General features: G+C 36.9%; 2 protein-coding genes across 3 annotated transcripts in view; one reads left to right on the top strand and one right to left on the bottom strand.

The window, feature by feature from the left end:
• The window catches only part of LOC107702859 (carnitine O-acetyltransferase), a 19,201-nt gene extending 1,806 nt beyond the window's left edge, over nt 1-17,395 (top strand). Inside the window, exons 2-14 of one of the 2 annotated variants that reach the window (XM_016505287.1) lie at nt 2,144-2,422; nt 4,157-4,275; nt 5,856-5,909; nt 5,997-6,162; nt 6,717-6,891; nt 8,346-8,524; nt 8,640-8,740; nt 9,753-9,872; nt 9,985-10,107; nt 11,257-11,392; nt 11,482-11,544; nt 13,039-13,176; nt 15,945-17,395. In XM_016505287.1, coding sequence (XP_016360773.1) covers nt 2,144-2,422; nt 4,157-4,275; nt 5,856-5,909; nt 5,997-6,162; nt 6,717-6,891; nt 8,346-8,524; nt 8,640-8,740; nt 9,753-9,872; nt 9,985-10,107; nt 11,257-11,392; nt 11,482-11,544; nt 13,039-13,176; nt 15,945-16,157 — 1,866 coding nt within the window. In that variant the 3' untranslated portion in view covers nt 16,158-17,395. Of the gene's footprint in view, nt 1-2,143; nt 2,423-4,156; nt 4,276-5,855; nt 5,910-5,996; nt 6,163-6,716; nt 6,892-8,345; nt 8,525-8,639; nt 8,741-9,752; nt 9,873-9,984; nt 10,108-10,892; nt 11,029-11,256; nt 11,393-11,481; nt 11,545-13,038; nt 13,177-15,944 lie in introns of both variants that reach the window. The other variant, XM_016505288.1, reaches the window with a different exon arrangement.
• The window catches only part of LOC107702807 (A disintegrin and metalloproteinase with thrombospondin motifs 13-like), a 25,630-nt gene continuing 15,621 nt past the window's right edge, over nt 17,126-27,134 (bottom strand). The window contains exons 18-33 of the mRNA XM_016505228.1: nt 26,057-26,177; nt 25,899-25,979; nt 24,774-24,955; nt 24,522-24,672; nt 24,216-24,345; nt 23,754-23,906; nt 23,566-23,672; nt 23,363-23,492; nt 23,092-23,280; nt 21,587-21,791; nt 21,378-21,435; nt 20,672-20,953; nt 19,658-19,804; nt 19,393-19,569; nt 18,608-18,783; nt 17,126-17,864 (exon numbers count right to left, since the gene is read on the bottom strand). Of these exons, the coding sequence (XP_016360714.1) occupies nt 17,691-17,864; nt 18,608-18,783; nt 19,393-19,569; nt 19,658-19,804; nt 20,672-20,953; nt 21,378-21,435; nt 21,587-21,791; nt 23,092-23,280; nt 23,363-23,492; nt 23,566-23,672; nt 23,754-23,906; nt 24,216-24,345; nt 24,522-24,672; nt 24,774-24,955; nt 25,899-25,979; nt 26,057-26,177 (2,463 nt within the window). The 3' untranslated portion in view covers nt 17,126-17,690. The remainder of the gene's footprint in view (nt 17,865-18,607; nt 18,784-19,392; nt 19,570-19,657; nt 19,805-20,671; nt 20,954-21,377; nt 21,436-21,586; nt 21,792-23,091; nt 23,281-23,362; nt 23,493-23,565; nt 23,673-23,753; nt 23,907-24,215; nt 24,346-24,521; nt 24,673-24,773; nt 24,956-25,898; nt 25,980-26,056; nt 26,178-27,134) is intronic.

Raw genomic sequence — 27,134 nt, 5'->3', positions numbered from 1 at the left:
CTTAACCACTGATTTCTAGTCGTGTCCTCTTTTGGAAGGCCAAACAAAGTAGTATCGCTTTCACAACGAAACACAGCGTCACTCACGGTGACCTTGAGTGAGCGGAGGCCGGAGGCTAGAGTGAGGAGCGTCCGGCGGGCTTGCGGCAACCACATGTGACGCGAAGTTGATGTATTCCCTCAGCGACCAGCACGGGTCAGCTCTAGGCATGACGAAGCAGATATCGTCCTCTTTTGGAAGATCAACCAAAATAGTTTTGCTTTCACAACGAAGCACACAGCGTCTTCACGACATGGTGGCGGCGGCAACAACAATACTACAGCGAGAATAAAAGTTACGCCTTCTTTCTTTGCGTGAACATTTGGGCGGCGTTATGCAAATCTTACCACATCGTGACATAGACATGTGGGGGCGTGTTAGAACGAGTCGTTTTAGGTAGGTGTGGCTGACTCTTAACTTTTATAAAGAATATCTCTTTGGATTTGAGACTTTAGTCTTTGCAACTTTACAGATCTTCTTTATGCACCAAGAGCTTGTAACACTCCAAAGAGAAAGGAAAAATTGAAATAGCATCATATGGCCCCTTTAATACCTCATTCGTTCATTCATTCACGCTGCATAAATGCTTTTCTTAGTAAAATCTAAGTAAGAAGTTTTCTTAGTGGAATCTAAATTAAGTGCTTTTTACTTAAAACAAGAAAAATAATCTTAATGCAAATAGAAACAAGATTGCCCCATTGGCAAATAATTAGCAAAATAAGAAAAATCTACTGAGTCCACAGACTAAATACCTTATGTCATTTTTCTTATGTAGAAAATGCATCTTGATTTAAGAATCTTTAGATATTTTGACTGGAAACAACAAGACAAAAATACTAAGTAAGAAAAGCATTTTTTTGCAGTGCAGGTACATTCATTCATTGCACATATTTTCGTCATAGACACTGTGAAAGTGACAAAAACGGCATGTACTTTTATACAGAATCCTTTTAATGAGGAGGCTACATTAATTCGTAGGGAGATACATTTACATCGGGAGAGGATTATTTTGATTTTTTTTGCCATATCCGAATGCATATTTATTTGAGCGGTACCATTTTTAAATGGTAGTTTTCTATATAACATCAGCGATGCAGAGCACATTAGTAAGGCCACCGTATGCAGAGCGGTAAGGAAAGTGTCTCTCGCTCTCACGCTCTTTCTGAGAATTTTTGTGTAGTTTCCTGAGCACAAACCCATTAAAAAAGAAGCTGTTTACTATATGGGATGGAAGGATGCCAGATGGAAGGGTAGTTTGAGATATATATGCCATAACCACCACCACAGCTGTTAAATTTATTTGGTCATCTTTATTTCCCACAAATACAAAAGCAAGTTATTCTTTTTCCTGTTGGATTTTAATATTCTTCCAATTCTTGGTAGGCTAATGTGGCCATCTCCTCTTCATCTGTTCTTCATTATTTTGTGAGCCTTCTTGCTGTTGGCTGAGTAGAAGTCAGATGTTAAATTAATTAATTAATAAATGCAACAGTTTGGATTAGAGAACATTTAATTACATGAAAAGAGCATTAGACTATGTGGAAAAGGCTGCTGCGCACTGAAATAGACACTGAATGATATTTATTTAATATGTCAAATGCTTGTAAAGTTATGTAGCCTACACCCATGAACCATTTATGCTTAAAGCATAAAAATAAACCTGATTGCATTATGTTTTAATGCTTCATGTGTAGCTGGTTTTTTTTAGTTCTTTTTTCTTTTGCCTGTGGGACACCATGATACAATGAATTTAACATTCTGCCAGTTTTTACCTTTGATATTATAACAGTGATTAAGAAAGAATTAAAGTCTTTGTTTGGTGCTGTAGCCATGATGAATCATAATTTCGGAGCTCCATTGATCATGGCTTTTCATAGTCGTGGTAAAAGCGCTAAACTCAGAGTCAATACTCAGAGGTGATTGAACTAACTCAATTCAGCTGTTCTGAACCCGAAAACGCTGAGTTTCCCATCTCAGGGTTAGTCAACTCAGAGTTTAAGTTTCAACTCAGAGTTGGTTGAACCTCCTTATTGAAACGGGCCCCAGGTAAGTTATTATATTCCCTGTCCTATAAATGTTTATAAATTATTCTCTGTATTCTTAGACAAGGACGGGCCTGGTGAAGCCCTGCCGTCTACTGAGTCCATTGCCAGTTGTCCAAATTTCTGAGCGGCCACTGGTCCATCAGGAGAGTCTCCTGAAGCTGCCCGTTCCGCCGCTGCAGCAGACATGCGTGCGCTATCTGGCCTCGCTCGAGCCGCTGATCAGTGAGGAGGAGATGACGCACACGCACAAGCTCATGGATGAGTTCCTGCGGCCCGGTGGCGTCGGAGAGAGACTGCAGAAGAGCCTCGAGCGCCGGGCCCGCAAAACCGAAAACTGGGTGCGGAAGAAGCACGCACTTCATTATAACTGTATCATTATAACTGTATTTCATCACTTGTTTTTTTTTATTTTTATTAACTAATAATAACTTACTTTTATGGTATCCAAAATAATTTTGAATTATATTTTAATACCACGCATAAAATAGCCCTACTTCCTGCAAGTCAGCCCCAGGCCCATATGCAAAAACATTTGTACGTTATAGGTTAATGTGGGCTTCAACGCTCCTTATTGTTGTCTTTTCTGAGGTAAATCACATTACATGACTATTCACAAGCTGTTTTATTGACCGTATAAATGCTTGGAAATAATATTTAATGTTTTCAAGTCTATTCATTATTTGTAGTGCACCACCCAATAATCGCAATAAGCCTGTTTTGTTAAATAATATTTAACAAATATTTTTATTTTATACTTTTAATATAACACAAATCTTAGCCTTTCAATTCTGTCAATTTTATCACGAAATACAAACAATAAATGTGTTTTTCCACTCTTTAATGTGGCGTGAGATCACTGTATTCGCCTCAGTTCAAGCGGCATGTGAATCAATAATTTCCTCTTTTTTACTAGTTACAGCACAAAATAAACGTGAATGAATATCAGAAGACGTGTTGAAAAAAATCAGAACAACTAAATAAAACGAATGTCTCGTAATCGATCAATCAGTGTTTCGAAAATCGTCAATAAAACCTCTTGTGAATAGTCATAACAGTCATAACATAATATTTACCTCAGAAACGCCAACAATATAAAATAAATTTTTTTTTTTTTTGGAGTAGGTAGAATTTTCGCATTAACTTTATTCACGCAATATAACACGACATTAATCTCGTAATTATGACTTTATTCTAAAAATATTATGGCACTAAAACACTGCCATATTTACTAAATTACTTAATGCAAACACACTCTTGGCACAGCGGCCCTCAAAACTACTCAAATTTTAGTTGTAATTAATTAAATTTAATTCTCTGGGCCTTTTTCTGGCAAATTCATCCACAGTGAAAGGTGTTTAATTTAAAACAGTGCAAAGAATTAAAGCTAGATGTGATACAGTTGTGGTACAGTCTTTTCAACTAGCTAGCTAGTACCATTCTTACAGTTTTTTTTTATTTTTTTTTTTTTATTAATTATTATTTTATTTGGCCGTGGCAATGCAGCGTTTGCACGTAGTTAAAAAAAAAGACGCAGTTCTATGGCAGCAATATAACAAATGCACACAAGAAATTACAGAGCCCATATGAGTGTGAGCCCATCAGAGTGCATATGACATGCAGACAAAAAAAAAAAATATATATATATATATATTGTGGCCACGAATTAAGAATATGGCCCCTCGTTTTAATTAAAAGGTCCCCCTCGGTGACATATGCTGTTCCCATATGCACGTGCATACCCAGACGCAACACCCCTGTTCCTGACAGATATATCACTGAAACAAGTGTGTTGAGAAATCACACGTAACTAAAATTTGTAAACAGCAAACGAAAAAAATGCCCACGCATGCTTGCCAATCAGATAACACAGAGGCGTGTCAGTCATTTTGCATGTTATGTTGCTGACATGTCTGTGGAGGCGGGGCTTTGGAGAGACGGCTTGTGTTAAAAATGGGATGCTGCACCAATTCCAAATTTATTTTTAAGTACACAGTACTTTTACTTTGCATGTGTATTAAACTTTTAACTACTCCAAATATTACAATTATTCCCCCTATCATTGTATGATGCAGCTCACTGACTGGTGGATGCAGTCGTCCTACCTGGACTCTCGAATGCCTGTGGCGATGTACACAAGCCCAGGGGTTGTTTTACCCAAAATGCACTTACAAGACCGTCAGGGACAAATGAGGTGGGTGACAATGGTTACTTTTATTTGGGCAACGAGACATAACTAAGCAAATTTGAGTATTGAAGACAACGTGTGTTTGAAATATATAACTATTCAAGTGTATTTACACTACCACTGTCCGCTGTACACAAAACTACAAAAAGTTTGGGGTTAGTAAGATAAAAAAACAAATTAATACTGTAATTCACCAAGGATGCATTAAACTGACCAAATGTGATAGTAAAGAATTATACATTTTATGGTACAATGTATATTTCAAATAAATGCTGTTCTTTTGAACTTTCTATTCATCTAAAAATCCTGAAAAAATGTATATCAGTTTCTACAAAAATATTAAGCACCATAACTTTTCAATGTTGATAAAAATAATAAATGTTTCTTGAGCAGCAAATCAGCATATTAGAATGATTTCTGAAAGATCATGTGACACTGAAGACTGGAGTAATGATGCTGAAAATTCAGCTTTGCATCACAGGAATAAATCAGAATTTTTTCCATGACATTCTAATTTATTGAGATGCACCTGTATATAAAAGAAAATAGTTATTTTAATATTGCTCTTTTTACTACATTTTTTATCAAATAACAGCAGTCTTGCTGAGCGTAAGATTATGGAAGCTTGTTTCCGCCGTGGGCTAAAAAAAAGTTTTTTAAAAAGGTGATTGCGACTATAATTATTTTTTTTTAATTCAGAATTGTGAGATAAAGTTATACTTGCAAGTTTATATTGTGCAATTCTGAGTTAATATCTCGCAATTCTGACTTTTTCTCAGAACTCAAAATTTACATAAAAGAAGTCCAAATTGTGAGATAAAAAGTCGCAATTACCGTGGTGGAAACAAACTTAATCTTACCAACCCCAAACTTTTGAATGGGATTGGATATTTATTATTTATCTGATACTTGAATCCAAAGTGACTAATAGTACACTTACTACAAGGACAGTACCACTCGATCGGCATGGGGTTAAGCTTCATTGCTCAATAGCACAGTGGTGATAGTTCATGATCGTTCCAGGTTCAAGCCCCTTGATGGTCATCAGCCCAGAGCATGACTACATGCATATGTATGTGGATATATTCTTGAAAAGCAAAGAGTATTGAATTATTTCCAAACTCACATTGGAGAGATCTTCAGATTTGGGGTTTTAAATTTCACATCGACCTTTACTCAGAGTTCTCGCTTTGCTTGGCTATTTTGGGCATATGCGCTACTCATGGCATTGCACTGTTTTTTCAAAGGGATGTGCGCTTCAGATTCGGCCCTGTTCCCCTTTTAGATTTGCCCTTATATCTGGGCAACCAACACCTGTAGTGACATTTAATATCTAGCCAGATACATTAACAGTATGTTTACTATATAAAACCACCATGAGAAATAAACATTACATGTGTTGTGTGGTGTTAGTATGTAGTCCTCTGCTATATGATATCTATAGTCTGCCCTTTTTCAGCCACAGGTTAACAATATTTTTAACACTGACAGTCTTTTTGACCTGAGTGCCTATTTTTTCAACAGTGACATAATATGTTTTCATAGGCTGTTCAGATTTAGCAATCCAAGCATTCTCTTGATTATAGGTTTGCTGCTAAACTCATTGCTGGGGTTTTGGATTTCAAAAGCATGATTGATAGGTGAGCTATTTTATTATTTTCTTAAGCAATTGGGAAGTGTACAGATGTATCAGTTTGTTTTAATGGACGTTCTTTACTGTGGCATAGTGACACATTGCCTGTGGAATATCTGGGTGGCAAGCCTTTGTGCATGGATCAGTATTACCGGGTGCTGTCTTCATGTCGGATCCCTGGACCCAAGAGAGACACTGTGGTGAACTACGCTATTGGAAAGACCCCTCCTACGCATATCACAGTGGTCCACAACTTTCAGGTGCATCTTGTAATAATATTTCACAATGTTACTGTTGTACTGTATGTTTTTTAGCATAAGAGTCTTTCAAAAACATTACAAAACATCCTATGACCCTAAACCTTTGAATGGGAGTGTTTCTAGTTTATGTACGAGTTTTCAGTTTAGACGATTTAATCAGTTTTCAAATGATTACTACAGTATCTACCTTATTTTGCAAAGCTATTTTCTATGAATATGTTGTAAGACTTCAGATTCATTAGCCGCTATAGGTGAATAACTAGAATAATAACAATGTACAGTAAAACTATTTGCACGACAAACTAGTGTGTTTATAATTTTGACAATACATTAAAGTAATATGATAAGAAATACCAGGATGGAATATCAAGCAGCATAAGCTGTTTTGTGGCCGCACCAGCTCTTACATTAAAAATAAGTTGGATATGTTTGAGTTTTTGGTTTGATGCTTTGGTATTTTCCAGTGATTTAGATTTTGTTAGTAGGCGATATGCCGTAAGATAAAATTCATAAAGATGAATTCATAAATATCTATTTCTCTCTGTATGCCTCAGTTCTTTGTTCTGGACGTGTATAACAGTGATGGATCACCACTGACTGTAGATCAGCTCTATGTTCAGCTGGAGAAGATCTGGAACTCTTCCCTTCAGACCAATAAAGAGCCGGTTGGCATCCTGACCTCCAATCACCGCAACACCTGGGGCAAGGCCTACAACAACCTTATCAAGGGTGAGTTGACTGAAAAATTGTATGCTGTGTGTTTGATAAAGTCAACAGAATCAGACTAGGCAGAAGACTCATATTTCTTAAAGGAACACTCCACTATTTTTGAAAATAGGCTCATTTTCCAACTCCCCTAGAGTTAAACAGTTGAGTTTTACCGTTTTCGAATCCATTCAGCCGATCTCCGGATCTGGCGGTAGCACTTTTAGCTGTAGCTTAGCATAGATCATTGAATCGGATTAGACCGTTAGCATCTCGCTCAAATCTCTCATTCCGGCGTAATAATCAAGGAACTTTGCTGCCGGAATGAGAGTATAGTTCCTAGCCATATCGGCCTAGAAAATAGCAACTTTTCATTTTCCGTCGGTCTTAGTACACGATGTAACTACAGAAGAGTCAAGTTTTAAATAGGAAAAATATAGAAACTCTTTGGTCATTTTTGAGCAAGATGCTAACGGTCTAATCAGATTCAATGATCTATGCTAAGCTACAGCTAAAAGTGCTACCGCCAGACCCGGAGATCGGCTGAATGGATTCGAAAACGGTAAAACTCAACTGTTTAACTCTAGGGGAGTTGGAAAATGAGCCTATTTTCAAGAATAGTGGAGTGTTCCTTTAAGCCTTGTTCAGAATGTCAGTCCAAATCCGATTATATGTATGTACGATTGGAATCTGATTTAAATTATTTCAAACCACATATGAACGTGGCTTGAAACGGATTTGTAAAAATCGTATTAAATCGTGAATCATATAAAAAGTTGTATTTTATCATTCGAAAGCTTAAACACTGTCAATTCATCCTGTGAAAGCCGTTTTGAAATAGGACATTGTATTACCACAAAAATGGTACTTTAAATCCTTTTAGTGGGCTCCTCCCCTTGAAAGGAATGGTCTGGGTCAAGGATCCATATTTGGTGTCTGTTTTGTGAGAAAAGTAATGTTGTGACAGAAATGTATAAATTTGTGAGAGGAAAATTCATTAAAATAAATTAATGGAGTTTGGGTGTCACCTGGTGGCTATTTTTGGTATATTGCCTAAACAATATCTCACAGGAACATCAATTTTTGTAATATCACCTTCAAATTTGGAACATAAGTTAGTTAGACATACGGCTTTGATTATATAGCAATTTTAAATTCCAAAATATTTTGTAAAATATTTATTTTATATAAAATAATTTTTTTTAGTAAATTAAACTTATGTAACTTTACTTTTTATATGTGCATATATATATAATATAATGTGATATTTATTTAAATATATGTTTTAAAATACTATATTCAAAATCGCGTAATTGCGTAACTTCAAATTCTGATAAAGGATTGTGCACCTCTGCATAACCTGTGAACCCTGCTTAATTTTTCCACTCTAGAGCTCACATGAATTATTCAGTACTGGGCATTGTGTTGGTGGACATGGTGTTGATTTTCCTGTGCCACTCATCTTTATGCTGTTCCAGACAAGACAAATAAGGAGTCAGTGAGGGCAATCCAGAAGAGCATCTTCACAGTATGTCTTGACGCTCCAAAGCCACGTGTGTCAGATGAGATGTACTTTAACAAGGTGGCCGCTCAAATGCTCCATGGCGGAGGCAGTCGCTGGAACAGTGGGAACCGCTGGTTTGACAAAACACTGCAGGTTACTATCATGCACTTATAGCCACAAATATATGACCATTGAATCCCGTGTATGTTCACAGGGTAGATATATAGGGATATTCCTCTGCACCTGGGCTCTTTTCTGTATCCCACAGTTCATAATTGGGGAGGACGGATCGTGTGGACTCACCTATGAACATGCTCCGGCTGAGGGACCTCCCATTGTTTTCCTGGTGGACCATGTTGTTGACTATATGTAAGGTTTTGACATAATTAAATTCTTAATGAGATTTAAAAAAGGAATTTTCAGCAAAAAAATGTACACTACCATTCAAAGTTTGGGATCGATAAGATTTGTTAATGTTTTTTCTCTTGCTCACCAAGATTGAATTTATTTGATCAAAAATACAATAAAACAGTAATACTGTGAAATATTATTACAATTTAAAATAACTGTTTTCTATTTTAATATATTTTAAAATGTAATTTATTTCTGTGATGCGAAGCTACATTTTCAGCATAATTTCTCCAGTCTTCAGAGTCACATGATCCTTCAGAAATCATTCTGATATGCTGATTTCTTATTATTATCAGTTGAAAACAGTTGTGCTGATTAATATTTTTGTGTAAACCATGATACATTTCTTCAGGATTCTTTGATGAATGTAAAGTTCAAAAGAACAGCATTTATTTGAAATATTTTTTTTTTTTGTAACATTTTGATCTATTTAATTTTTGATTAAAAAAATTGGTAAAAACAGTAGTATAAATGTATTAATTAACAGGTATGCACCAATACTGATAAGCCAATAATTATTTTCATGTAACAGATAAATGTATAATATTAAAATTTTGCACTGTTGTGTCTAAATACATTAATAATATATAATATAATAACAGTAAAAAAAATAGTTTATCGTTTTAAATGCTAGTTTCAAAGGCATCATAACATTATAACAGTATTAAAATTAATATTCATTTGGAGATTTGCTGAAGATTACATTTAACAGTGTTATGAAATTGTTGTTTTTTTAAGATGAACTTTTAAGGGAGTGTATATGATGAATCTAATAATCTAAATGCACACTCTAACACCAAATATCAACCACCACCAATAAATAAAAAAAACGATATAATACCGATATAATGTGCTTCCCTAAACACAAGGCCCTGAATAGGTTTGATAATGTAGAGTTGTTGCATTTTTGTGAAAGTATCGTTGTTCAGAAAGGTTGTAGATAATATGTCATGCATCATGTGTGTAACAGGAAGAGATCTGAGATGGTTCGAACTCCCATGATTCCACTTTCTATGCCACAAAAGCTTCGATTCAACATCACACCAGAAATCAAGAAGGACATCGAGAAAGCCAAACAGAACATGAACATGTGAGCACATTTCAAACTGTTATAATGGTGTTTAAATCAACATTCACCTGTAATAAATTAATATTCCATAATGTACAGGTACTTCTGTAATCCTCTTATATCCTCTGTCTAGAATGGTTCATGACCTGGACGTTCGAGTGCTCAACTTCACACACTATGGAAGAAAATTCCCAAAGTCTCATAAAATGAGTCCTGACGCATTCATCCAAATGGCTTTTCAGTTGGCATACTACAGGTGAGTTTGTCGTCCTAGTGCTGAATAAAGCTCTAAAACCTCTGATCAACTACCTCTAAAATCCCTAGTCCTTCAGATAGCAGTTGTTCACATCCCAATGGCTTCTCTCACTTCATTTCCTAGGTTGCATGCATGTCATTTATGCCACATTTCTTCTTGTCAACATCTTTAAAGGTCAAGTATGTAATTTTTTATGTTCAAATACTTTCTTCTGACTTAGTTTCATGTGAAGAGTGATGTAAGTAAGCCATTTGTAGGTTGACTTCCTTAAAGAGTATAAACACTAGCTCTGTTTGTTTAAGTGGTCCAAGAAGTCAACTTCTGGCTCAAGCAGAGACGTGAATCTGGGGCAGCACTATCTGTATAGGTACCTACATAGCCAAAGGGGGTTTGGAAACCGTATCTTTTGCTATTCTGTTTAGTGCCACTAGTGGCGTATAAATTGCATACTTCGCCTTTAAAACATGCAATTCATTCAGGAAGTGAAGAATTGCAGAAACCGATACAAAAGTGCTTTTTTACTAAAATTACTAACACCAACTTATATGAGGGTTTTTTTATGTTTTCACAAAGTAGAAAAGTTGCACGTGGATAAAAAAAAAAATACCTGTGATTAGGAAACTTGTGTATTTATTAAAATTAAAGTGTGGTAAGGTATTGGTCTTTTTTGTGTCATTGTGTTCTTCAGTACCCCAAAGATTGCTAACTGACAAGAAATGCAAGGTTTTTACATATGTACCTATAACCACGCCAGTCCACTTGATTTGATCTTGTTCCTGTGTTAGGATGTATCAGACATGCTGTCCGACCTACGAAAGCACCTCCTTACGCATGTTTAAACTGGGCAGAACTGAAGCCATTCGATCCACCACCACAGAATCGCTCCAGTTCACAAAAGCCATGGATGATCCATCAAAACACGTACAAGTTTACATTTTAGTAGTGTTCTCATTTGAGTAAGTTTTGTATACCTGTGATTAGGAAACTTGTGTATGTATTAAAATTAAAGTGTGGTAAGGTATTGGTCTTTTTTGTGTCATTGTGTTCTTCAGTACCCCAAAGATTGCTAACTGACAAGAAATGCAAGGTTTTTACATATGTACCTATAACCACGCCAGTCCACTTGATTTGATCTTGTTCCTGTGTTAGGATGTATCAGACATGCTGTCCAACCTACGAAAGCACCTCCTTACGCATGTTTAAACTGGGCAGAACTGAAGCCATTCGATCCACCACCACAGAATCACTCCAGTTCACAAAAGCCATGGATGATCCATCAAAACACGTACAAGTTTACATTTTAATAGTGTTCTCATTTGAGTAAGTTTTGTGAATTTTCGATGTTACTTATTTCCATATTGTTTCAATTTGCAGAATAGTGAGAAAGCAGCACTGCTCGAAAAGGCCATCAAAGTCCACAGAAAGCACACACACATGGTGAGCGTTGTTAGATTTGGCTGAGCAATCGTTTGGGTGGCTTGCCAATGTACTAGATTTCTCTAATACATAAAATAAGTAAGCTTGACCTAAGCTCTTATTGAAGGTAGCATTGTAGCAGTTCTTCAGCAGCGATGTTAGCATGTCAAACAATCTTAACCCAAGGTACTGTCTGTGAGACCAGACCTTTATACCTAGTAATAAATGTGCTACAAACAATACAATAACAACCCATGGAGAGCCAATGATAGTGTGACCTCATGACGACCTGATAGGACCTCTCCCATGGAGAGCCCACGCTAATTATATGGGCCATATGGGTCACACCTTTGAAAACAGAGTTTCAGTTGATTGCATCTAAGGCACAGTCACAATGTGAATGCATCTGAATTGAAGTACACATGATCTTTCAGCGTCATATGATCTTAAAGGGGAGGACTAATGCTATTTCATGCATTCTGACTTATTTACACTGCTAAAGAGTTGGATTCTCATGCTTAACATGACCAGAGTCTCAAAAAAATTTCTGTGTCAAATACTCTCCTACAGGGTTCGTATATGTTTCTTTTGAGTATGCATGACGCCATAAAGGGTGGAATTCCTTATGATCTTTCAGCGTCATATGATCTTAAAGGGGAGGACTAATGCTATTTCATGCATTCTGACTTATTTACACTGCTAAAGAGTTGGATTCTCATGCTTAACATGACCAGAGTCTCAAAAAATTTCTGTGTCAAATACACTCCTACAGGGTTCGTATAAGTTTCTTTTGAGTATGCATGACGCCATAAAGGGTGGAATTCCTTATATGGGCTCTTCTCCCAGTAGAGCACACGCGCACAGCAACCAGAGCGAGAGCAAGAGTGCAACATGCTTCATCCGGGTTACGGAAGTCTGTATCTAATATATATATGGCTGGATCTGATTTTTAGCCATAGTTAATTAAAGTCAATAAAGTTTTTGTTCCTGTTTTATTCATGTTGATGTCACAGCTTGCAGACGATTACTACGCAAAAGCTTCTTGTTCTTGTGACTCTTTAGCTCCGCCCACGGCACGCCTCCAGGAGCTCGGCTGTTTTCGGAATCGTAAAGCTGTATCTTTCTTTTACAAATCTGATAAAACTAAAGACTCTTCGGAGATATGAAGGATGCAATACTACTCTATAGGTACTCTAGATTAACATGAGGTTGGCAGAAACTGTGTGTTATGTCCCTTTTAAAATATTTACACGTTTGTCATGTTATCAAGAAATCTCAATAAATATTATCTAAATTATTTTTTAGCTTATTTTATTTACTCTATAGGTACTCTAGATTAACATGAGGTTGGCAGAAACTGTGTGTTATGTCCCTTTTAAAATATTTACACGTTTGTCATGTTACCAAGAAATCTCAATAAATATTATCTAAATTATTTTTTAGCTTATTTTATTTTATTGATGCTGTTACAATTTTGCCTCCTCCTGATCTCAGTTTTTGTTTCCTTGTGATCAGGCCATCCATGGGCAGGGTATAGAGAGGCACATGCTGGGTCTAAAGATGATAGCCATTGAGGACCTGACGTCTTTACCTGAGATCTTCATGGACACGTCGTTCGCTGTGGCTTCACATTTTAATCTGTATACAAGTCAGGTTTGTAAATTCTGTTCTTGACGGCTACTCCAGACTATGTACACACCGCATTTAAATACGGTTGTCGCTTCTCTTCTGGGCACTTAATAACAATCTATATACACAGAACTTGGCAATTTATGGAAATTAGCTTGGAATTGATTCACTCTAATGCCATCTTATATTGAATGATATCTTGTTTATCTTTTTCAATATAATGAAAGTGAGTGGGAGAGTTGGGTTTGTCAAGAAAAGCATCATAAAATAACCATAAGTCCACATACATTAATACTCAAGGTTGCTTTCTCCAAAAACTGCTGTAATTTAGTTTTACAAGACTATTTCCAACATTTAACAAGCTTGTTTTTTTTTGTTTTTTTTGCTACTGTACCTTTAAGACTTCTATATGCATATGACCTCTGTTATTATTAGCTAGCCTCTTTGCATGGGAAATGAGTTGCAGTGCTTTCTTACATCTTGTGGGTTTGCATAGTTGGCCTGCTTTACATTGTGTCCGGTTCACAAAACAAATGCTCACACGGTTTAGGCTGAAGTGATGAGATAAGGGACCTTTCTACAAATAGACTTAAGCTGCTCGTAACATTGAGCTCCTTCAAAGGAGGTTATATGCACTAGCATAAAGGTTATACAGTATGCACTAGCATAAGTGCTAACCCTAAGCCAGGAACAGCACAATGCTTGGTAGAATCCCAAAATCAAGATACAAACAAATAATAGTACCCTCTTCTGGTATATCTATGCTACTTCCTTTCTAAATACTGAATATGCACTGATAATCAGGTTTGTCCCGGTGGTTATGGTTTTGTTAGAGACTCTTGTGTAACAGTGTCTCACTGTCATGTAATACCCTATAGTTTACACTACAGATACATAAATCTGACAGATGCTTTTCAGAGGACACTTCTGTGCTGCAACAGCTTTTAGCTTCAGTTAAAGCAAGGATTGTTTTGGAATGTATTTACAACTGTACTGGGTACTAGGGGTCTTGCAGGATAACAATATTGATGATAACTGTGATATTTAAGAAATAATATTGATATCTTGTTAATACTACACATACGGTAATCACATACATCTCCTCTATTTCTCTCATTCTTCCTCCACGTTGTACCGTTATAGAGGGCATTAGCTTAGCATTCAAGCCGAGCCTCGGGTTCGAGCCTCCTTTAAGTACAGCAAGCTAAGTTTGTGTACCATTATCTATCAAGACTAAATGGGCAGGCGAACATGTGAACCATCATTAAAAGGAAAAAAGAAGGCAACGACTCAGTCGCTTTATAAAAATATGCATACTTCCCTACTATGTAGTAGGTGAAAAACAGTATGTGAAAAGAGTAGCTTGTCTGAATTCTCAGTATTCATTATACCTAAGTGAATTAAGGTGCAGTCGCATTTACCATTGTTCAGCAAACTTTTGTGGGTGAACTCCAGTCATTTCAATAAGAATCCATAAGATACAACAGAAATTTACTGCTGAAGGCGAAACATTTCTGCATACAGATGTCGCAACGGGTTCAATTTGGACACATGGATTCGCTGCTTTGACTTGTCTATTGACAATAGACAATGAACCTTTATTGCCTGCAAAATGTCCTGAAATTTTACTAATGTGACTGCACTTTACAACTTCTGACAAGATTCTACACATTCAATTGACACTTCACTATCCCGTGAGGCCATGGGAGAGGATTTGTGATAGAGCCCGACCAATATGGGTTTTTTGGGGCCGATACCGATATTAGGGAGTAAAAAAAGGCCAATATTGATATATCGGCCGATATTCTTTGTGTATATTAAAAATGAGTCTGACATCAGTGCACTGAACAGTAAAGTTGAAGTTTATTCAACTTTAATCCAATTCAATTCCATTCAACTTTATTCCGTTGAAGTTTCTTTCACTTCGGAACATTCATTCATGGATTTGCGCCACCCTCCGCGCGTCGGTAGCCCCCCGGGATCGCTTGATTGGTCGGCGCCGGACCGTGAATTTAACCACACGTAACTCCCGAACCCCGGGGGCTATGGATGCGGGGGTGGTCTCATTCGAAAGCGGGCCTCTAGACGTACACTCGATTCGCTTTCGAGCGGGTTCCTCGAGCTGAAGGGATACCCCAAATTTGGTGCGGATTCGCCGCGCCGTTACGGAGATATGGCCGTTCAAAGTTTCAATGGTTTTCCATAGACTTAAGCTTTAAAGCGTTTCATCCAGGTCGCCAGTAGCAAACAATGGAGTGCGCTCTGCTGGACAAACTAAGTAATTACACCATTTCAAGCATTTTATCTGCGTTATATATTCTGTAAAAAAAAAGTCGGCCGATAATATCGGCAAAACGATATATCGGTTGGGCTCTAATTTGTGATGCAACTAACGCTGGTACTGTAGGTCACAGGACAATGACAAGATGAATTACATTCATACTACACACATTCACACTATATAGAACAGACTTTTTTAAACAGTCGCAAAGTAATTGCTTATTCTGAAGAAGTACCTACTTAGAGAGTATGCGATTTTGGACGCAGCCAGTTTAGCTACTACTGCCACACATAAATCACGTCAGAGGAGATGACAGATGAAAGCGAGACACTCGACCCACAGCTAGCCAGTTTTTTTGATTCCAAAACAAAATAAATTTAATGATGAATTTGCTAGCATTCTTTGGGTGTACTGTCCCTTTAAGAGTTTGCATGCTGTGTAAATCTATCTGCTGTTGTTGTGAAATGCAGCATTTTTCATGTAAGCTGTGGTTGTATTCTTTGTTTTTCAGGTTGGATCAAAGACAGACTGTGTTATGTGTTTGGGACCCATGGTTCCTGATGGTTACGGTATCTGCTACAACCCCATGGATGACCATATCAACTTCGCTGTGACCGCCTTCAATAGCTGCGAGGAAACAAACGCCACGAAACTGTCACAGTTTCTAGAGGACTCGCTTCTGGACATGAAGACTCTTCTGGAGCAGGTGTCTAAGACCCAGTGAATGACGAAGCCCTGAAACTCACAGAAGCCCTGAAACCCTTTCAGGAGGCTTTTTACTACTTTCAGTGTCATTAACCTGACATGTAATATTGGCTCATATTGGTTTTCCATATCTTTAAGGTCACATGTTTGATTTTTTTCATTATGCAGAGACTATAAGTAACTAAGAACACCATTCTTAGGGTGATTTCCTTGAAAAGTGTAAACATTGTGACTGTGTGGTGCTTTTAAACATTATTTGTTTGTTTGAGCAACCTGACCAGTCTGACACTGGTCTGTTGGGGCTGTTTGTCTAACCACTAGAAGTCAGGAAACTGGTTTGAAAACAGTCATTATTTTCACATGGTATATAGTGGCATAGAAATTACACACTTCACCTTTCAGGGAAGTGACTATGGACTTAGAGGCTACTACAGACATAAACAGGGACAGCCAGAAACTCCTTCTTTTTTATTTCAGTTTCAACTGTAGAAATTGTAAGTGTGAGAAAGCTCTTGATATTATCCAGTGCCATATGTTAAACCCAAAGTATACTTCAGTTTTTTACGTATGCGCTAGGGTACGTGTACAGTTGGTGTGACATCGATTTTGGCTTCAGTACATATCGATCATACTGTACAAGTGCAGTCTTTCTTTTTTTTTTGACAGAACAAAAAATCCACATAACGCATTACATACACACAGACATTATCATTTTATGTTATATTTATGTTTGTATTATTGATTTACTGTGTTTTTAACTTGTTTGTATTGTTGCATTGTGGGACAAGAAACTAGAGGAAAACCATTTCACTACATTGCATCACATTTATATGTACAGTATGTGACAAATAAAGAATCCTAACTAACTCGAAAATGACAAGTAACTGCTGAAGAAGGCAAAAACCATATATGCCCACATTAATGAGCACTTATGTGAGGGGATTAAAACATACCCTCAACTCTAGTTTAAACCATTTTTTATCGCTCATAACTGTTGGAAAGAAAAAGCGCAGACACTGGAAGAGGATGAATGTTTCCAGTGCACATGTGCATGTGTTTCCAGTGTCGAGCACCTGTTTGCACATGCTATCAAATGGAGTACACTTTGAAAGTCTGTCCGTTCGACTGCACATACACAAATGTACACGTAAAAACGAAGTATACTTATAAAAGTTCCACGGTAGTTTCACAAATGGTAAGTAGGACTGTTATGCTAAATTTAGAGCCATATGGACTTTTTCTAAATCACTTAAATATCAAAAAATTATGATTGTTTATTTTGTGCTGATAGATTAGCAGTAGGCTAGACACATTATTGTCAGTTCACATAGATTAACTCATTACAATCAATATACAGAAGCACTTATATAAACAGTAAATTGTCTGATTTTTGTTTTTAAATGATATTAAAAACACATGATTATATCTTTGATATAAAGTTAATAAATCCTATCAACTGTTCTGAATCAGTTGTGCTAAACTGGCTAAATTATAACGAGGATGATTTTTAAATGCTCCAAGGCTCTTTATGGACCAGAAGCTCTCTTACAGACTACACTGGTTGTTCTTCAGAAGGGTTCATGTATGAATACTCGACCCTGAACATGCCCTTGATTTGCTGGTACTCCCCATGGAATTCCACTTCAGCCCTGCTTCCCGAGGAGCTCCACAGGAAGAGCCGAGTCCCTCTGAAGATGGTCGTCTTTAAGGCATCCACATCCCGAATCTGGGTAAGCGACGAAAACATCACACAGCATAAACATGTTTATGGTCAACCCATGGGGCATCGTTTACATCCACATTGTGTACCAAATTTAGTGCTTGCACAACTACTTATTTTTATTGGACGCCAGCTCAATGTCTATCTGACTCCCAAAACAGTCCTTTTTTTGCAAAACGCAAACCGCTTGAGTTTCATTTAGTTCACTTCAAACCCTTATAGAGTCTACAGACAGCATGATTACATCTCTTCCTTTATCAGACAAATGACTATGCTTATACACTACCGTACAAAGGTTTTGGGTCTGAAAGATTTTTGAAAGAAGTCTCCCGATTCTCACCAAGGCTGCTGTTGCTTGATCAAAAAACAGTAATATTGTGAAACATCATTACAATTTAAAATAACTTTTCTATATATTTTAAAATGTAAAAGTGTCTTCAGTGTCACACGATCCCTCAGAAATCACTCTAATATGCTGATTTGCTGCTCAAGACATTTCTTACTAAAAACAGATGTTGCTTAATATTTTTGTGGAAAATTATACTTTTTTTAAGGATTGGAAAAATCAAAGGAACAGAATTTATTTTAAATAGAAATATTTCATAACATTATAAGCGTATTTACACTTTGGATCAATTTAATGCATCCTTGCTGAAAAAAAAAATGTTTTTTTCAAAAAACGTCATCTTACTGGCCTCAAACTTTTGAATGATAGTGTTTATATAAAGGACTGATGAACAGCGACTTACCAGTATGTATGTGGAGTTTGTATCGGTGTTGTTGAGCACAGAAAGCGCTCTGATCTGAATCCTGAAAGCAGGTGGAGCATCGATGAACACGCGACAGCTCTGAGTGTTAGAGGTGGCTGCGCTCTTGATCGGATTCTCAATGAGCCCAGACGGAGAGAACAGCTGAACGTCACACTCTTGGAGGAAGATACATGCTGTGTTACATCCTTTCAGATTATTTCACTTTGCCTAACTGCACCCTATAATGACGATTCTGTCATCATTTGTTCACCTTATGTCTTTCTTTGTTCTGTGGAACAACTTGTGTTGTATGTAAAGGAGCAAAAACAGTAATATTGCACAATATTATTACCATTTAAAATAACTGATTTCTATTTTAATATATTTTCAAATGTAATTTATTCCTGTGATGGTAAAGCTGAATTTTCAGCATCATTACTCCAGTCTTCAGTGTCACATAATCCTTCAGAAATCATCCTAATATGCTGCTCAAGAAACATTTATTATTATCAATGTTATAAACAGTTGTTCTTACATTTTTAATGTCACTTGTAATCAGTTAAATTAGTCCTTGCTGAATGAAAGTATTACTTACTTTCAAAAAAATAAATAAATTTGTACTAACCTCAAACTTTTGAACGTTACGGGTGAGTAAATGATGACAGAATTTTCTGATTTTTGGATGAATTATCCCTTTACAATTACATTTGATGAATAAATATACATATTTCGTCAAGTATGAATCAAAAAGAATTAAGTTTAATGCTGTGTTTGTAATAACACACCTCCATGGTGGCTTTTTTTGTTCTTTATGCTCTGATAAAATAGCAGCACTCCATTGCCGGGGGTCAGGCGGCTCTGACGCACCAGTAGGACATTTGATTGTGATTTCAGCGTTTTACTGGTCATTCTCTCACAGAGACGCATCAGGATGAGTCTGTCATACAGGGCGATGTTCTCCTCTGAAGATTAAAGACAAACATACACACATTTCACATACTAGTACTGCATCAGATTCCTGTCTGTAAGAAATGTAAGCTCAGCACTTACTCTGCCGGCAGTTAAGAGTGCTGGATATGATTTTGATCTGAATAACCTCATCAAGAGGTCGGCCAATAGCAAATATACACCTGGCCTGAGTGACGTTGCGCAGATCGATAGTTCCTGAGTCTTGAAGCAGGAGTTGCCCACAGAAACCTGAAACCAGAGTAGATGACTTATTCCTCACAGCTTTTTTCCATTTATCCCTCCATTCATCCATCTGTTTATTCATGTAACAATCCAAAAAAATTAATTTATAGAAATTATAAATTATATTAACTATTATAATGTATGGGGAGCCAAACAGGAAGTAATTATATATAATATGAATATTAAGTTGTAATTCTGTATAGATAAATCTAAATCTGAATATATAGTTTAAATCATAAATATGTAAATGTAAAACTTGAATATATAGTTATAAGTCTGAATTTATAAATCCTGAATTTATTCATGTAAATCGTGAATATATAGTTATAAACCCTGATAATATATTGAAATGTTATACATTTTGTGAACACAATCACATTTAGAGTTCTAACTATATATTCAGATTTACATATATATTGAGAGACGAAATGTATATATTCAGAGTTTTAACCTGGGTTAATATAGTTAACTAAGGATGAAACCATAAAAAACAAAAATGAAATAAAAATAAATGTGTTGCTTGAAATAAAATGACTGGAAAAAAAAACACTGGTTCTAAATGTATCTATCAGATTTGTATCTATATATTTAAAATTATATATTTGGATTTATAAATATATTTTTACATTTCATATAATTATTTTCAGTTTGGCCCTTCATAGTAATAATACTATCTTTATGCCCATTTACAAAGTACACTTATAAATATATATAAAATATCTATTATTATGCTGACATTCTTTTACAATTAACAGCAATATCCCAGATTTAAGGAATTTCAAGATAAAAACGCTACAAAATAGAATATGCCCCATTTAGATACTGCAAAGGTTATCAGTCTTATATGGAGCTAGCAGACACTTGCCACCTAACTGGTCTGTGGTGGTTCTGTTGTTGTGCTCATGGTGCTTCTCATCACGTCTGCTGTAGGCACGATGGCTGAGAAACTCTTCCTCATCTTCATCATTCTGACAGCTGGAGCTGGTGTGGTTCTCTGTGTCCCCTCTCCTCTCCGGGCCTCTGACTGCATGTGAGTGCTGTTGGGCTCTGGTGTGGAGGTCTGAGCTGAGGAACAGTCAGGGCTATAGCAGGCCTGGATGGTGATGGGTTTTGGCAAGTGGAGGCAAAGAAAGGGACTGACAGGAAGAGGGCTGGCCACAGGTCTTTGAGCACTGGCCAATCACAGGACTCCAAACATAAACTGGAACCATTCTGGAGCGGGGCATTATGTGGGTGTCTGTACGGATCAGCTGGGTATTGGGAAGACATTTTTGAACAGATCACAAATAGACCTTATGTGTCAGAGAAACAAGTTTTTCTCTGAACTTCTGTTTTTGCGGTAGCTCTGTAGCATCACCATTAAAGAGTAATTAGCTGGTGAAGTGGATTTACTTGTTGTAGAGTTATCACGTGCATTGAAATGTTCAAAGCGGATGTCATAACACATTAGTAGACCAGGACGATTTTAAAATGAGTGGTTCATTCATACCACTGCGTCTTAGTGACATGCAACTCTTGATGCTTTGACTTCTTTTGGGTAAGTGGAGGCAAAGGAAGGGACTGACAGGAAGAGGGCTGGATGGGCCCATGCAGGACACGGTCCGAGACTGGATCCCATCACCACATGACACTGAGCACTACATTAGAGAACAGAGAGACAATGAGGAATGGAGAAGCACTGACTTTTTTTTTCTGTAATATCCAAACTGGGACTCGAGGTTGTTTGGGATAACAGCTGTGTTGTTAGCAGCATATGTAGTCTGGATCATGGATGTGTTGGCACATTACCTCACTCCATTCATGCACGTCCCAGTGGAAGGAACAGACTTGTGTGAAGCATGGTGCAGTGACGGGAGGCTTGTTTCCTGGGTCACACCGGCCCTCCTCCATGACCCTCTCTATTCCTCCTTCATACTGAACACATCGCACACTCCTCACAGCTACACCCATCCCGCATGACACCGAACAGTCACCCTGCTCTCCCACCTGCCACCTACACAATCATTACATCAGTTAAAACACCCTTACTCTAATAATATAATATAAATTCATACAATATCATTTAATAATATACAATATAATTAATATAAATCAGTTGGTTTTGGTTCAAGACAATTGGTATTAAGTGGTACTGGACATTAAGTGGTATTATTGTTAACTAAAACTAAAACGATAAAAAAAAAACATTTTCATTACTTGAAATAAAATAAACATTAGGCTTATTTTATTTCAGCTAGTTTCTACTTTCATTTCTCATTTTCATTTAGTTTGAATTAAAGTACTGAAATAACAAACTAAATAAACAAAAACTGAAACTTAATAAAAATTATATAGACATTAAAATTTTTTTATAAAAAATGCCAATAACACAACAAAATTACTAAAACTTTTAACTACAATTAAAACGAAAAAGTAAAAATAAAATGTAAAAATATTAACAAAAACTAAAGTATATATATTATACTAAAATAACACTGGACCCAACATAGAAGCAAATGTTTACTGTACAAAATTGTCATAAATTAACAAAACGGAACATTGAACAATTTCCTAAACACTGAATTTTACTAATGTTATAACAAATTGCGTAACCAAGTGGTTCTCAACTACACTTTCATGGGACCTTAAGACAACTTAAAATTATTTAAAATAAGAAAAATGCAGCTTTAAAATAAGCTAAAACAGATAACAATCAAGATATAAACTGGCATTGTATTTCTTATTTTAATTTGCAAATCTTATTTAAACCTGGAAAAGTCGTTAAATTAAAAAAAGAAAATCCTAAGAAATAATGAAAATCTATAGTGAATATAATTGTTATGTGGAGCTCTAAATTTAAAAAAGGATATTTTGAGATTACTGTATGCATGATTATAGTTGTGTAGATTATGGTTAGTTGCACTTTATTATTTGCATATAGCACTGATTCTTCACCTGCTTTCTGTGAATCAATCAGGGGTGCATTTCCCAAAATCAACTACTGTCGCAAGTTCTCCATTACCAATAGAGTTCAATGGAACTAACGACCATATTCAGCTAACGATGCTTTTGGGAAACGCACCCCAGAACAGGCCATTTTTGCTATTTTTCAGCTTATTAAAACATGCAAAAATCATTAGAAATTCTTCCAAGTGTAACAGTGAGTAATTGGATTATATTTTCTCAGCATTCCAAGCAGCCTAGTAAAATGTGTGCAACATTATGACTTATTCTGAACTAAGATGGAATGAAGATAGTTCACAATTTTCAGGATAGAAGGCTGAAATGTGTTCAGAAATGTTTGACAGCTTTACCTGGTAGGACAGGCTTCAGTATTACACTCCACCACCTCTGAAGGTCTAGCCACAGACTGACAAGCAGATTCTCCCACCACCAGATCCGTGTTTCCGTCTCCTCCCTGCACCATCTGGGAACAGTACAGGACTCTCTTTGCTACACCACCTCCACAAGACACACTGCATGGGCCCTGTATGTAGCGCCACCTGATAAAGAAGACATGCTCATCACGTGTAAATCTATAGAAGTATGTCTAGAAACCGAAAGTAGAGTTTAAGCAATGCTTACGTAGCAGGACATATTGATAGGCTGCAGGGCTGGGCGTACATCTCTGGTTTATTGGTACGATCACAAAGGAACTCTGGGACTTCAAGACGTGATTGGTGATCCACACAGGAGAACCAAACCTGCTGAGATCCTGCGTAAGCATGCAAAATTATCCACAGAGTCACAAATGAGTGTTGGCCATAATTTCAGCATTTCGCACTTACCATTCCCACAGGTCTTTGAGCACTGGCCAATCACAGGACTCCAAACATAAACTGGAACCATTCTGGAGCGGGGCATTATGTGGGTGTCTGTACGGATCAGCTGGGTATTGGGAAGACATTTTTGAACAGATCACAAATAGACCTTATGTGTCAGAGAAACAAGTTTTTCTCTGAACTTCTGTTTTTGCGGTAGCTCTGTAGCAACAGTAGTTTGGGGTTTCGAGTCAAGCGTACAGTCTGAGTCAGGCAGCTCTACTTTCACCTTACCCTGCTTCTGAACACATGTGACAGAGCGCACTTGCTCTGCCGCGCTGCAGGGTCCAAACTCACCGACCTCCCAGCTACAGCACATGCACAAAATAAGCAAAGACCCTGTCAAAATCACACCTTCAGTCCTTGCAGGTGTCATAATATTATTTATAATGAAATGTTGACTGTTGACAATAACGCAACAATCATAAGTACTCTTTTGAAACATAAAAGGGTCTCATTGACTTTACAGACATGGCCATATGAAGTCAGTGGTTTCTTATTTGGCTGTACTCAAGAAAAAAGCTATTAATCCAATTCTTTGCCAATTTTTCTGATATGTTTGAAAGGCCAATGATTCCTCTGAGGCAAAACTATGAATCTGAAACACTGAAAGGCACCTGGGTGGGCAGTCGGGCTGGAAGCAGGGCTGCAGCTGATATGGTGTTCGAGGGGGTGAACTACAGAGCTCATCTTCCAGACTCTTGAGCGTGAGACCATCCACACAGAGCTGACTGATTTTCTGGATGCCTACAACAGAGAGAGAGAGAGAGAGAGAGAGCAACCAGAGAGCAACCAAATTCATGGGCAAGACAATATTAAGCAATTGTATTGTATTTAAATTTATTACAAAACAGTATGAAGTTAAAAAAAACTTCTTACTTGTAGCATGTTTTATGTGCAGAATGTCACTGCTGATGTGTTACCTGTGCCGCAGGTGACTGAGCATGCAGATATGACAGTGGACCATCTGCCTTCAGAAGCTCTCTCAACTGAAACAGCTTCAGATGAGTAGTACTGGTATGAGATGTTTGGGGTGGTAAGGTCTCCATACTCTTGCCCGTATTTCCGAAACACCTACAAAATGAGCAGTTTTTGTTACAAACAATGATTTTTGAACATTACCATATAAAGTCACAAATAACAAAGGTCCAGTAACAAAGAAAGGTGGTACACACCTGTATGTGGATTTTGTCTGTGATTGGTCCAGAGATCGTGAGCTCTTCAGTTTGAGGCAGGTGGTCAGGTGTGAGGAACAGGTTATAGATTATGGGGCTCTTCTCCAGAGGTGAGGGGTATGTGATGCTCAGGCCTGGGCTTCCATCTCCAGACACCACATATTTATCATTTGATAACACCGCTGCAGGAAAAATGAGGGACATTTCTTACATATCATTTTTGAACTGTATTGATTATTTCTTAGGACATGCTGTACTCAGATACGATATGAATGTCTGTCAAAGTAACAAATGCCACAACAAAGCCAATCCTTCCAGACTGATGCATTTAAATTGGCCATATTTTTAATAAATGAAAAAAAAAAAAAGAGTGGTTACACGGTTTACACCCCTAAATAGTACACATTCATAAGCTTGGGGCCAGTAAGATTTCTGATAGAAATTAATACTTTTTTCCAGCAAGGACGCATTAAATTGATCAAAAGTGACAGTAAAGACCTCTATAAAATTAGAACATATTTCTATTTCAAATACATTGTTTTTTTTTACTTTCTATTCATCAGAGGGTCCTAATAAAATGTATCAGAATTTCCACATTAAAATGATTTCTGAAGGATCATGTGACACTGAAGACTGGAGTAATGATGCTGAAAATTCAGCCTTACTATCACAAAACTAATTTACATTTTAAAATATATTCAAATGGAAAACAGTTATTTTAAATTGTAATATTTGACCATATTTCAGTTTTACTGTATATTTCATCAAATAAATGCAGCCTTGGTCAGCAGAAGTGATTATTCCAAATTTTGGATTTGTTCTGTATATGAAGTCTCTGTATCTTTAAAGTATCTTTATCGTTATCTTTATAGTTATCGTCCTTGGTGTGAACAGGCCTTAATGCTTGTAAAATTAGTGACAGAATAGTAAAGAACATAGTTTTTATTCTAAACTATTTAATACTGAAATCTTCCACTGATTTCATTCTCTAAGATACACAACCACAAACCCTCTTATTCCATGATCATACAACACAATTTCAATGCTAAACTGTGTGTAAAAAACAGAATTTAGTTCTTCTAACAGGACTGACAACTGTATTCTGCTGAACGTAGCTATACTCACCAAGGTGTGTAAAAACCGGCTTCGTGTTAATCACATGGACCTGAGAGGCGTTCAGGGGAAGACTGAGGAATGTGACATACTCTTGAAAAGACAACAGGCAGAAAGAGGTTATTGTTCATATTTGAAAGCAAATGAATGGACAAATGACCTCTACTTACCTCCAGCTTCTCCGCCTGAATAGGTGTTTGAGATGAACTGACAGGTGGAGCCATTACCCCCACACACCCCACACACATCCTCCACCTTCCCAGAATGCATTACTCCATCACAGCCAAACAGCTAACCCAGAAAGTAAACAGTATGGTGAAATTTACTTGTTTAATTATATTCATACTCTGTCCAATTTTACTCAAAAGGTGGGCGAAAACATTTCAGTACTATTAATACTGAAGTCCTCTAAATTTTCTTGAGTGAAACTCAAGATGGCACCAGGGGCAAGTTCAAGCTCAAACCGGTGTGCACCGTTTTGCTACGGTTTCCGGTTTGAACGACATGTTTCCTGGAAACGGTGTGCAACGGTGTGCAACGGGGTTTGAGATACGTTTTCTCTTGTTTGGTGGGTGTGTCAAACATGTCAGCCCAATCAGCAGCAGCATGTATATAAACCACGCGGTATTAAAGAGACAGCTCGCACAATGTAATTAACATCCAAATAAATTCACAAGAGCAAGTATATTGTTTGCACATGTTTATTTACATTAAAGGCAAAATAACTGAAATAATATTGGCACAAGTATAGACCTGGAACTTCTTTAAGTCTGTCTAAATATAATTTAGTAATTGCAATGTCTTCTGGTCCATATCCTTTCCTTAGGAAGGTGTGCTAGACACTGATTAATGTAACAAAAATACTATACATAAGAATGGCCTTCTCAGCTGCCATAGTTGCAACTCTTGCGTCATCAGAACAGGGTGTTCAACGCACCACCGTTTCCGTTTAAAAAACGTTTTGCACCGTTTTTGTCAGGGATGAATGCAGCCCAGTTGTGTTTGTATGAAAAAAAAAACAAAAAAAGTCAGTATGGAAGCTTATTTCTAACATAGAATAAAAAATAAAACTGGTAAACATGACTTTTTATCTCACAATTCTGACTTTATTCTTGAAATTATGAGTTTATATCTCATAATTCAGACTTTTTTTGAGATATAAACTCGCAGACACAGTTAAGCCCCGTTCACACCAAGAACGATAACTATAAAGATAACTATAAAGATAACGATATTAGCGTCCACACC

Source organism: Sinocyclocheilus anshuiensis, unplaced genomic scaffold, assembly GCF_001515605.1.
Source record: "Sinocyclocheilus anshuiensis isolate Anshui unplaced genomic scaffold, SAMN03320099.WGS_v1.1 scaffold366, whole genome shotgun sequence".
NCBI classification, from domain to species: Eukaryota; Metazoa; Chordata; class Actinopteri; order Cypriniformes; family Cyprinidae; genus Sinocyclocheilus; species Sinocyclocheilus anshuiensis.
The sequence above is the reverse complement of the archived record's forward strand: the minus strand, read 5'-3'. Positions and strand labels throughout refer to the sequence as shown.